This window comes from Ascaphus truei, chromosome 4 (assembly GCF_040206685.1).
Source record: "Ascaphus truei isolate aAscTru1 chromosome 4, aAscTru1.hap1, whole genome shotgun sequence".
In the NCBI taxonomy this organism is placed as follows: Eukaryota; Metazoa; Chordata; class Amphibia; order Anura; family Ascaphidae; genus Ascaphus; species Ascaphus truei.
In genome coordinates this window covers 258,476,236-258,489,126 of record NC_134486.1, presented here as the reverse complement: position 1 = coordinate 258,489,126, position 12,891 = coordinate 258,476,236, and the positions used below count along the sequence as shown (strand labels likewise).

Sequence of the window (12,891 nt, the reverse complement as noted above, 5' to 3'; positions counted from 1 at the left end):
CCTTTGCTCTTGACAGAAGTGAAACTTTGAATTTGTACTAAAGCAGTGTCACTCATTGCTGTGCAGTTCCATCATATAATAACTAACTTTTAATGTTTGAAACCTACGTGCAAAGTTGGTACATGTTATGTGGGACACCAGCCTTGCGATAAACCAGAACAAAATACCTCAACTTACAAAAACAAAATACAGCATTGTAATTTCCAAATGCAGTACCTTCATTGCTAAGACATACAGTAGCAGGCAGCTCCAGTGAGTTGCATGGCTGTGTTGAGTTTACGATAGCAATAGGAATACTAAACAGTCGGTACCAAGTACGTACCCACATATTGTATTTATGCTTATTTTACGTGCATAAAAAATATAACAAACTGTAATAGGCAAGTATTTAAAAGGCAGTTCGTATTTTTATGTTGCTTTTGTACATTTGTGATTTGACACCTCTCTAAGACATTATTCATTACTTACATCAACCTTTAACTTCTTGCTTAACCAATTTGTAGCCAGAAGGGCATGCAATGTACTGCCTGTAATAACTTCAATGTTAATGATTAATTACAATATACAGTAGAATGTTTCCCTTCGTTTGCAGCTTATCAGTCTTCCAGCTCTAGAAAATACATTCTTAAGTCGCCTACTTGATATTTTTCACAAACTAACATATTTAACCAATCTATTTGAAGGTGTAATTGAGTTGGAGACCAATCCAGCAATCGCAGAATTGGTCATCACCAAGAGGTTCACTTTAGGTTTCACATTTTCACATCACAACAAACATGGATGAACCTAGATGTGAAATCAAATGTAACATGAAGAATATATGTTTTCTCTCTTCTCTTAGGGTGGGTTACCAGATGACAGTCACAAGGAGGGAACATTGGTCTCTTGGGAAAAGTAAGGGCTATTTTTTTTCTCTCCAGAGATTGACTTTCGTTTGTTAATTAAAAGGATTGCTAGAACTGAAACAAATGCATATAAAAAAATGGTAGAAAGCAGAATATCGACAGTACATCAAATCTACGTTTCTTGTAGTGTTCTTAACTCGTAAAAAGAATAACATCTCATTAATCTGTATTGGCCATATAATAGTTACCTCTCCTAATTGTATCATTGTTGACTATAATTAGAGATGGCATATATTAGACAAGAACTTTGCATATGTAGCTAATATTGTGTAATTTGTTGAATTCATACTGGATGCAAACTGAGCCTCTTAGTTTCTTGGGAAACTTTCTAATGCTTTGTTTTTTGAGTCTTTATAATTCAAGCATCTCGGCTGCTTATGTTTATCTGTTTGACTAATGATGGCTTCATAATTACTGTATAAACAATGGACAAAACAAAAATGCACCTACAGTCTTAACACCAATAGACGTTTGATAAAAAATCTTTCACCCAACTCCCCCCAAAAAGCTTTTCTTTACAACGGAAATGTTAAAAATGTAACAAAAAAAATCATATTCTGCTTAAAGAAGATTCAGCCAACACAATTACAGTAAACATATTAAACATGCCATTGCATGCCAAATGTCATTATTCCATTACCCAGTGAGGGCCAATCACAGGCAACAATGCAAGAAGAAGAAATCACAGAAGATGATATTCGTCTGATTGAGGAGCGAGAGTCTGCCATAGAACAGCTTGAGGTTAGTTGTGCATTTTAAATGTGAAGTAGCTATGCTTACTTATTGTACTATTACTGTATGTGAGCCTTCTTTTATTCACTTGCCAGGGCAAACTCGCAGCAAATGTTTACCAGAGGGTAGCGTACTGACTTCTTAAACTGGGACAAAGCGCTTTGTGCCTCATTTTGTTATTCTTCAAATATAGAGTATAATAATAACTTTATTTCATTTAGCACTTTTCTCCCAATGGGAGTCAAAGCGCTTCACAATTACAGTATAGTGCGCAGTAAGCAGCACATACTGTAGGATTTTTATGATACTGTGATATATGTGAAGCGCACTTTCCCACACCCCCTAAGAGATATATGGCGGCTACTGTGTGTGTGTGTGTTGCGTTACCTGTGGCTCACAGGAGATCTGAGCCTCCGCTGCTGGGAGCCTGGGGTGTATCTGATCGTCTGATAACAGCGCCTCCACCTGTGCGGGATCCTAACAGTGTTGGATAACCCCGTCACAGGACAATGTACCCAGTAACACACACACCAGAATATGGTATAACAATATTTGCTAAGTACAAACTGAATGCACACATATATTACACATCCACGCCATATAAGGCGTATAGCCATAATCCCGCACAGTACTTTGGTGCAGGTACACCAATGTCCTAGTATCGGCCCACAATAGGCACTCCCACCCCAAGTGTGTGTGACAGCGCTGACAACAACTAACGTGTGTAGAGTTGGTGATACCTGCCGGGTACTCCAGCACCCGGTAGCACCGACTGTAGACAAGGAGCCGTCCGGTCCCATGCCACCGTCGCCAGCGACAAGTCCGCCTCCACGTGGGATTGTGTCCAGCAGGAGTGTCCCACCGTTCTAGTCTCTCTCTCTCTGTGCGTTGTGATCTGGTCCCAGACCACCTGATGCCAGGTTGCAGCCACGTCCTGGCTGTGTCCCTCACGCTTATGCTACAGGGGCAGTGTCCCTATCTACTGGGCCTGTCTCTGCAGCAACCACAAGCTCAAGGGGGAGTCGGGGCCTGAGGGGGTCTCTGGCCTATGCAAGGGTCACAGACACCCTGCGCACACACACACTACCCTCTTGTCCGAGCTCCGACTGGCGTGATCTCCTCAGCACGTCAAATGTATCTATGTGGAAGCGGGGGGATTGGCTGCTATGTGTCACCTGATCCTGCATCCCTATGGCTTTCTGTGGGCTATAGTTCCCCTGTGGAGCTATTCTTAACATGGCTGCTGTTTGCGCCTGCTACTGCGCATGCGTGCCTATGTAATGGCCGCCGCACTGGCTTCTGCCATGCGCACCATCTCGCGCATGTGCCCAAACATCCAACATGGTGGCGCCCTGCATAGGGGAGCCGCCGGGATCCTCCGGCGACTCGGTCGCCGCTCCATAACCCCGCCTTGCTCCTGCAGCCTCCCGGTAACCCTGCACGCTCCCCGGCCTCAACGGAGGTAAGTGGAGCCAGCGGGGACCCAAGGGGGAACCTGGCCACATAAGATAATGATCTGGAATACAGTAATTTAAATTCTACAGTAACAGAATGGATTTTACACTGTTAGTGAATGTCTCCACAATTCATTCTGGTTTTAATTTCAGAAAAGTTTTCCTTCTACAACTATCGACATTGTTTGTTTCTTGCACAAATAGCTGTTTTAACAAGATTATTAGGAAGCATAATTCTAATGGAAGCTTTTCAGGTTGTCTTATATTTTATTCACCCAACATAAAAAACTAAAACGCACACAGTGTATATCATGAGTCTGTTGACCTAAACAGTTTTCCAAAACTCAATGGCCATATGCACTACTTGTCCCTCACACTTATATACTGTACAACAAAAGCCAAAAATACCCAATGCTACATCCAATATGACAAAAGCCATAGTTAAATACTTAAATGTTGGTATTCTCATAAGTAAGGGTCATTTGGTTAAACCCTTTGGCCAAAACATTATAAGTTTGGAGCCACGTCACGGCATAACCAGTATGCAATTCATAACACTATCTGTGAAAATTCTCATTTTTCCTTGCAGTGGAGGGAGAAGGGTCTCAATAGACCTGTCCGGCACAGGTATATGGAAAACACTGCTACTTAAAGAGTGGGGAGGAGTGAGCTTAAACCCAGGGAGTAGGGGTCACCAACCTCCAAACAACTACTAATTGACAATTAATGAACACACAATCCCTGCGTGGTGGATGCTGGCGTTAGAGCTTACAGGTATTGTGTGTAGCTCACACTTGTAGCCTGCATAAAGTTGTGTAATACCGATATGCCTTACAAACTACTTTCCCTCAAATATTTGCTACCATGCTATAACTTTTCATCATCTCCATAAATAAGAGCATAATAGAGCTGAGACACATCTTGGTGCAGAGGGTAATAACGAAATTAAACACCTAATTATTTTGTAAAAGAAAGTAATACATTTACTACCTTTGTGCTTCACCTTACCTTTGTATGTGCCATGGGGAGTTATAACAAGTTGGCCATCCAGATGCTTACAAGGGATTTGGCAAGGTACTTGCATACAGTCACTGGAAACGGCAAGGTGTGGTCTTCGTTTACTCCTATGAGTGGGAAACGCTCTGCCTCCTTTTGGTAGTGGTGAGAGAACAAATGCCAATTGCATTTTGCTGGGTTTAGACCTGCATGTTTCTGCTGTAGCAACACACCAGACTAATTAGGAACATTTTATGAGCCCTTAAAGTAGATCTTGCTACAGTTCTCATTTGGCAACATAACATAACAGTGATATTAAAAAAAAAAAATCCTATTCATTAATTTCACTCGAGTAAAAAAATAAATATTGTGTGTCTCCTTTGACCAATTATGACAATTACTGTAGATATTCTATAATGTTATCACATCATGACAATATACACTTTTTAATAAGAGATTATAATTATCTGCCTTTTTTTGCAGGAGGATATTCGAGGCATAAATGAAATATTTAAAGACTTGGGTATGATGGTTCACGAGCAAGGAGAGATGATAGGTAAGTGCTGGGTGCTTTGCAATCTCAACGGCATATAGAAAAACCAGGGAGATAATTGCGCCATGTCCCAAGTTTAAGGCATGGTGCCATGTGGTTATGCAGTGACATACTCTGTGCTAATGCGTATGCACATGTATATTATAATTTTTTTTACAACATTGCATACTTTTATTGTTTTTAATGCTTTCCTTTCTCAACTCCTTAATTTTGAGTAAAGCCATTTACCATCCCACCAAAGCCTTTTCCTTTAAACATCTCACCGCTTTTATTTTCTCTGTGGCTCCTTTCCTAGTTTGATTTTTCACTCCCCTTTTCCCTTCTTTCCCACTCCCAAAAAACTTTGCCCTTTCTATCTTTTAGGCATGTATTATTTCTACTGTAAATATGGTGCAAATCTTCTGTAGCACGGAGAAAGTATTCTCACAGCATAATAAATAAGCGGTGCCTACCCTTTGCTTACTGGCTTGTGTTGCAGGTCACATGATGACTGGCAGAAAGACCGCCATCTTTTTTTGCAAATGGGAAACAAGTTCCTGTCAGTCAATGAGCTGCTTCTCTGGCCTATTTATTAACATCAAATCATTTATGCTTCGTGTTGTGTTTCGTCTAACGAGAGAAGTACTTTTTCTAGCTCCATGTCACCTCAAAATCATTTTTTTCCTCTAGACTGGAAAATTGTTTCACAATTGCTTTCTCAATTAATGGAGCTATTTATGCAATAAAAACTACAATTATTATTATTATTTTACATAGGTTTGAAGCAGGGGTTCTCCAGATCTGAGCCCCATTAATTTCAGCTCTGGGGACCCCATGCTTGACATAGATACCTCGAAAGGGGGTACCGGTATCTCAGCAAAGTTTAAAACTCCTGTGTCACGTGGGCAAACAGGAAGTCAAACGTGCTGATGTAATGGCTTCCTGTGGGCCCGCAGGATGCGGGACCTTTGAAACCCTGCCAGTACATGAACCCTGGTAGCCAAGTGGCTACTGGCACAACCTACGGAGGTTTGTATCTACGGAAGCAGGAGGTTCCCGGAGCTGAAATGACTGGGGTTCAACTCTAGAGCCCCCCTGCTTCAAGCCTATGTTAAAAAAAAAAAGAATAAACATTTTCTGCCTGGATTGCCTCTTTAATAGGCTGAATAAACAGATGTGCTTAATTCGCTGTATTATCATCCAATATTTTTGTGGGTAGGGGGCAGTAGGGATGTCTTGCATTTTATATTGACATAACCATTTATCCTTCAGACAGTATAGAAGCCAATGTGGAAAGTGCTGACGTACACGTTCATCAAGGAACCCAGCAGCTGGCCAGGGCAGCAGAATACCAGGTAGGATCAGGTGAAAATTCCTGTTCTGAGTTTCACTTCTACTTTGTTACCAGCCGGCACAAATATGTTGAGATATGTATAAAATCAGAATCAGCTGATTGGAAGAACTGGGCACTTTAACACGTAAACTAATTCACTCAGCCCAAAGAACTGGAGCACCCCAATTGATAGGATGTGGAAGTGTTAGATTGTTTTATAACTGACAGATTTTGTTTGCAGTTCTCCAAGATGCTTTTACTGCAATCAATGCACTTCTCTGCTTGATACACTATCACTGGATCCATTTTAATTTGTGAAGCAATGTCTGTCTCATGTACCGTCAGGAAACCTTTCAAAGGTCCCTGTGGTGTTGGGTTTCCTTTGTTGGTATTTGCTATCTGCCAATTTTAGTAACATGTTGCAAAATAATGGTTTATTTTTTAGTAATGGTGATGCACCATTGAATAACCAATAAGCTCAGTTTAAATCTGAATTCAACTTATCTAATCAAAGTGAATCCCATATGCAAATATAAATTATAATTTCGCGTGTGTGTATGTGTACAAACAAACACACATACACACACTTTGTACATTCCACTGCTATAAAAATTCTCAGAAGATCTGTATCCTCGTGTAAACCTTGTTTTTTATTTGTTGCAAGTACCAAAGCTGAATACACAGTTTTTGCCAAATAAATTAAAATGATCTGATGGTTGTATATTTTAATAGGTAGTACATGAAAGATGCCTTTACATGTTTTTTCTATAATTTAAAAATTCTAATAGATATATTTGTAGATGGTGAAACCTGAAGTTTACATTGGATTTTGCTAGCCTTGTTTGTGGCTAATGTCTTTTTTTTTTTTATCCAACCCTTATGCTAATTGGTCATTCAAAGTCCCCATAGTAATTAAAATATAAAAGTCACTTAAGACACTCTTCCATATGTTTATATAGTAACAAAGGAAGGAGAATGTGTCATGCCTTTTATTCGACCAACAGATAATTAAGTTACAAACGATTGGACCTCACAGGGTTCTTTATCAGGTTGGACCTCACAGGGTTCTTTATCAGGTTGGACCTCACAGGGTTCTTTATCAGGTTGGACCATCTTTTGTTACTTTTACTATTATATGGTAGAAAGGCCCAACGCCGCTACCCACCCTTATTTCTCTACTATTCAAAATGGTGAGACGCAGATTAACACAGTTAACAGTGCATTAACATCATTTAAACAATGGCAGGCTATTGCATCATTAACTGAGTGTTGCTCCACTTCTACATTGAATAGGGGCCCTAATTGTAACCAGGTAACACTGCTGCTATGCGTTCCCACATGAGACTGCACTATTACATGTGCGCAGCTTGTCATGACATCTGTGTGTTCCTTTTGTGTTTCAGCGCAAGTCCCGGACGAAGATCTGCATCATCATTTCTGTACTAGTTGTTGTTGCAACCGTTATTGGACTGATTATCTGGGGAACAACAAAGAATTAATACTAATAATTAGGAGATCTTCAATACATCTAAAATACTGCTTTCCTGGTCCTCCTTTACTGTATTGGATAAAGAGCTTACATATTTTGAAGATGAAGAACAATGATACTGTATGTGGATATAGTAGTTGTGTTGGAGCAGCAATGCATATTTCCTGGATTTGCGTTAACCACAAAAGAACCTTTGGACAGTGCTTCCAACAATATCAAATCAGAGATTACTGCATGATAACTGCAGTTTCTTAACACCAAATTGTCATATTTATCCCCCAGTTCCCGAGATATATACTGCATTATAGATGCCAGTTTTCCCTTATGTAGTATTGAACATGGCCATCAGTGTTGTCCAATAGGAAGCCGCAACCAATGATGTTGTAGCATCCTATTGGCCAGCGGAAACCGCAATATTTAGTGGTCATATTTAATTACTGGTGGGGAGGAGAACACTGGCACCAAAAACTTTTAAGTATTGTATCTTGAGAACCAGAGAGGGCTGCAGAGCTGAAGATAGTGCGGTTCAATACCCAAGGATGCACCAGTCCAATTATGCATTAAAGAAATGGCTAAGTGAGATTGCTGCTTAAACATTGTTGGGACCCAGAGAACTCACTAAGGCTCCAATTTAGTATTGTGAGAAGCAGGCTCATGCACAGTTAATAATGCATGGAAGTCAAATTAATGGAACTTAATACATTGCTATACAGTACTTCTCACAACATTGAATATGGCCTTGAAGGTCTCTGTAAAGTACAAAATAATCCTGATAATATACATTGCTGCTTTCTTCTTAGTTGTCACAAAATGTCTGGGATTGTCTATATTCCAATCTAAATTATGTTCCTTGTGGTCTGAAAATAATGCTACAGAACATGCCAACAGATTGTCTGTGAATATGCATATCTACCAAGGCAGGTAATTATTTCTTCTTAATCTGTACATTGAGCTAGGAGCCAGTTACAGTTCACAATTGCTTCCAGATAGAACCAGATATCGTGCTTATTCTTGGCTGTATGGTATGCCTTTATTACCATACTGTACATGGTTGCAGTTTCCTCTCTGTTCACGAAATTTGTTATGTGGCATTAGTTATCCTGTAATACGTTTAAATATAAATAATAGAGCACAGACCTAGACTTCGTTACAAGTGGATTATTGTAGGCAGCAACATTTAAAGTTGGGTGTCTATTGTACTTCTCCCTCCATTCCAATAAAGTCTTATGTGACGTGGAGCGGTAGTGCCACAGTAAAAGGCCACGATTATAGTGCCGGTGACAGCGCGCGCGACGGTCACGTGACACGGCCGTGGCATCTAAAACAGTATGCCGCCGGCACTATAATCGCAGCCAAATGAATAGTGGCCTTTGTCTGTGCCTTTTCAATCACGATCCACTGCACATGTTTTTATTATGGTGATCTTTGTGTATCTAATCAATTTTTATTTTGACTGTAAGTAATGTGAAACACTCCGATATTGATATTATTATATTGCCACTTCATGGTGTTCTAGGAACGAGATAGTTTTGCCAATTTTTAGATATGAAATGACTGGCGTTCTAATAGGTATAAGTAGTGCTCGTACTCTGACTGCTAAAGCTGGAGATTTGCACACTGAACTATGAAAACGCCTCACATAACTGTATGAATTGTTTTACCAGTTTCAGTTTGTAAACGTTAACTACATTCTATAGCAGGAGTGGGCAACTCCAGTCCTCAAGGGCCACCAACAGGTCAGGTTTTAAGGATATACCTGCTTCAGCACAGGTGGCTCATTCCTTGAGGACTGGAGTTGCCCACCTCTGTTCTATAGTTTGAGGTAGAGGCTGAGGTTTCAAGACATACACACTGCTCCAAAATGTTTTAAGTGACCATCAAAGACTAAAGGAACAGTGGGGTGTATAGAATCACAGGAGCTACATTATGAACAGAAGGGTGACATCCCTAGATGATTAAAACCCTTTTAACCTTTTGCCACACCCCTCTGACACATTGCGACCATGTAATCACGGTGCCAATGATGGCGCAAATGGAAGAAGAGGCTTCCTCTTCTTCCATTCACATCGCAGTTTTGGCGCGCTGAATGCAATCTTGCCTAGAACTAGCAAAAAAAGCCCATGACGTAGCCCAGACCAAGACGTAGCTCAAGGGATTAATTGTGTAGGGATTTGCAAAGGAATGGGGATTATTCATTAAACTGTGATAATCCCAAATGGGGCCATATGGCATAGAAAATCCATTTGATTTGATACTTAGGGTTTTTTTGGTTGATAGTGCCCCAGTCTGCATTATTGCTGTTTAATGAATGATCTCCAATGAGTTTCAAAGCCATCTAGCACTGAAAGGGGCCAGCACTGCTAGCGTGGTGATGCATCAAGTATGGTGATGCGAGTGAATATTTCTTAACTTTGTGTGCCATATTAACATGTTCCCTCTGCAGTAGGCAGATATTATTTACACAATTTAATCACAGAAACACGTACAAAAAGCACATCAAATATTTTTTGTACAATATGTATGAACAGTTTGTTCATTTGACAAAAAAAAACAGAAAAGAACATTTGTAATGATTTGATTTTTGATTGGGAATAACTTAAGTGTAGTAGATAGATTTGTGAGAAAATGTAACTATACTAAAATGAAATACATTGTAAAAGCTGTTCATTTTTGCATTTCTGTGTTCTGCTCAGGTGTTAAGTAAGTTTGGGAGTTTACGTTACAGACACGTTCGCTTTAATAGAAAAATAATTGGATGCCTTTATCTGTTCATTTGTTCATGATTATACTGAATTACAATTAAATCTTTGTTACATTTTTGGGTTCTGGTTCACTCCTCACCATATTTATTTTTTATTTTTAAAGGTACAATTGAGAGAATAAAGTAGTCATTAAATAATGAGTTCAGCTTTCGCCACATGTGAGAACTATTTTTCTGGAGAAGAGAAAACAAAGAAAATTGCCAAGTCGAGAAAAGTGCCTAAGGGCTAGCATTTTTCTTTATTTATGCTATTATTTATTTTTAATACTGTAGTTGCATGGTATATATTGATATGTGCTTTATACCTGATATATTTGATAATTGAACATGTCATTAACCCCTTAAAGTAGTCATGACAGCATGCATGTCTTCATGTCTACTTAGGAGTAATAACTCTTTAGGAACCAAACTATATACCCATAAAACCATTGTGTGCTATAAAGGCTAGTATGGCATTGCTTTAAAGACGTCTAAAACTTGCAGGAGGTCGAAACCAGTTGAATGTTGCCCCTTTCAGCCTGCAAAAAAACAAAAAACGAGTTTGAAACAATTTACCAGGCATTAAGCCAAAAGGTGATTTAACTAGGAGGCTAAGGTGATTAATTAAGGAGGAGGTAGAAGGTAATGGTTGGCTGAAGGAGGGTTTGAGGCAGCGATGGAGAAGCTAGAAGATAAGCGTGGTATTGGGGATGGTGTGTGTAGTGCACAAACAGCACATGCAGGAGTGTGTAGTATCTGAGTATGATGGTGATGACGTTTGTGGTCTTCGTGCTAGTTACTGATCTTAATCAGTGAAAAAGGTGATGATAATAATGATAGTCATCAGGAGTCAACCACGACATTGGCCACCATAATTATCAGCACTATTGGTCCTAGTACTTTTTAAAGCAAGTCACTCTTACTTGCATTTTTATATATTTGAAAATACATTTAAAACCGCACAAATCCATCAACACCACCATCATTGTTCTCAGCTTCAGAAACGGCACATGCCATTAAGCAACGACTATGAATGCCATGACATTTATCGTCATCATCACCGCTATCATTAACAGAGTCAGTATCTTACCAGTGGCATCACTACATATTTTAGTGCTACAGCGGCTCCATGAGCAGCACAAAGGTGTGAATGACTACATCATAGAGCGAGAACTCCAAGCTCTTTCAGGGGCCATACCAGTTGTTATTGCCCAGCCAGTGACATCTGATGGGGTAGCAGTGTAAGCTACTGAGACCATGTGAGGAGGCCACAGCTCTCCTCAGCAGTTACAACAATACAGGCACCAGCCATTCATATTCTTGCTGCCCCTTGATAGAAGAAATGTTCAAAAAATGGCAATGAGTGTGTTGTAGCTACCACCCATAATCACCATAAACATCAGTGTCGACTGTCTACCCCCCAACACCACCACCAGTAAAAACGCATAAGATTTGCTGGCCAAGGTATACCAGTATAACCGACAAATACATGTGGAGAATATACATGAGAGCCTGTTGAAGCAAAACAACAATACAGGAAGACCACATGTCAGAAACTGACAGTGAGAAAGCCTGGTTGAGTTTAGATAAGTGTCACCATGCCAGCTATAACAATGTAAACCACCACCAACACTGGTATCTGTACCCCCCACAGACCCTACTCACCATTATCACCACCTTAGATTAAAATATTCTACAATACAGGAAAGAAGCATGACAACATATTGAATAATGTAAATAGATATAAAGCACATCCTTTTTAAATTGCAAAAAGAAAAGGTGGACAACTAGGGGCAGTGATGCTGCTGGGGGAAATCTGGGACAGCTGGCCTGGGCTGGCAGCTACAGGGGGCCTGGCTGGCCAGCGCTGGAAGTTGGGCCTGGCCAGAAGTCGGGGTCAACTCCTGCATCTCTCTGCCGGGCTCTTGGTTGCTGCCAAGCCCTAGCTCCTGCGGACCTACCTCTCCTTGGCCTATCGCTCTCCAATCTCTTGCTGGTGCCCGCCGGAAGCTGGCCCTGACTTTCAGTGGTGCCGAGCTTCCGGCGCGCACTGGCGGGAAAGAAGCGGAAGAGAGGCCCGCAGCAGGAGAGAGGCCCGCAGGAGCTGGGGAGATCTGCGGCCCAGCAGCCTCAGACCACTAGCAAGGTACGTGTGTGTTGCACTTTGTGTGTGTTGCATTATGTGTGTGTGATGCCTTTTGTGTCTGTGTGTGTTGTATTTTGTTTGTGGGAGGGGGGTAATTATTGTGGGATGCTTGTGTGGGATGGGAAGTGTATGGGTATCGGGGGGGGAGGAGGAGTGTGTGTGGCCAGTGGGAGGAAGGGGGCAATGAGTGTGAGTAGGGTGGAATTAAGGGAGTGGGATTGAATGAGAGGGGGGTAATTAATAGCGAAAAGAGGGGGTGAAAGGAGGGAGGGTGGAGAGAAAAATACACGGGAGGGGGGAATCGAGGAGGCGGCTTGCGAGTGTGTGAAAGTGGGGGGGGAGGGCGGGCTCACAGGGGTGCCGACTCATGGGGGGGTGCCCCCATTCTAAACTCTAGTCCTGGGCCTCAGGAAATCTGTCAGCGGTCTGACTGGGGTGACTGGTATGTGGTTATAATGAATAATAAGCAGAATGTCAAGCACTAGAAAAGTAATTTAGTACAAACTACAAAAGCATTGTAAAATTACATCTGGGGTATGTCAATGAATCCTTTCAGTATATCTT

The 12,891-nt window shown here is 40.9% G+C and overlaps 1 protein-coding gene across 2 annotated transcripts in view; it reads left to right on the top strand.

Moving 5' to 3' along the window:
* The window catches only part of STX7 (syntaxin 7), a 33,188-nt gene extending 22,929 nt beyond the window's left edge, over nt 1–10,259 (top strand). For both annotated transcript variants that reach the window (XM_075597340.1, XM_075597339.1), the window contains 5 exons: nt 842–894; nt 1,550–1,646; nt 4,571–4,643; nt 5,892–5,974; nt 7,356–10,259. In XM_075597340.1, the coding sequence (XP_075453455.1) occupies nt 842–894; nt 1,550–1,646; nt 4,571–4,643; nt 5,892–5,974; nt 7,356–7,451 (402 nt within the window). In that variant the 3' untranslated portion in view covers nt 7,452–10,259. The remainder of the gene's footprint in view (nt 1–841; nt 895–1,549; nt 1,647–4,570; nt 4,644–5,891; nt 5,975–7,355) is intronic.
* Nucleotides 10,260–12,891: the final 2,632 nt, after the last annotated feature.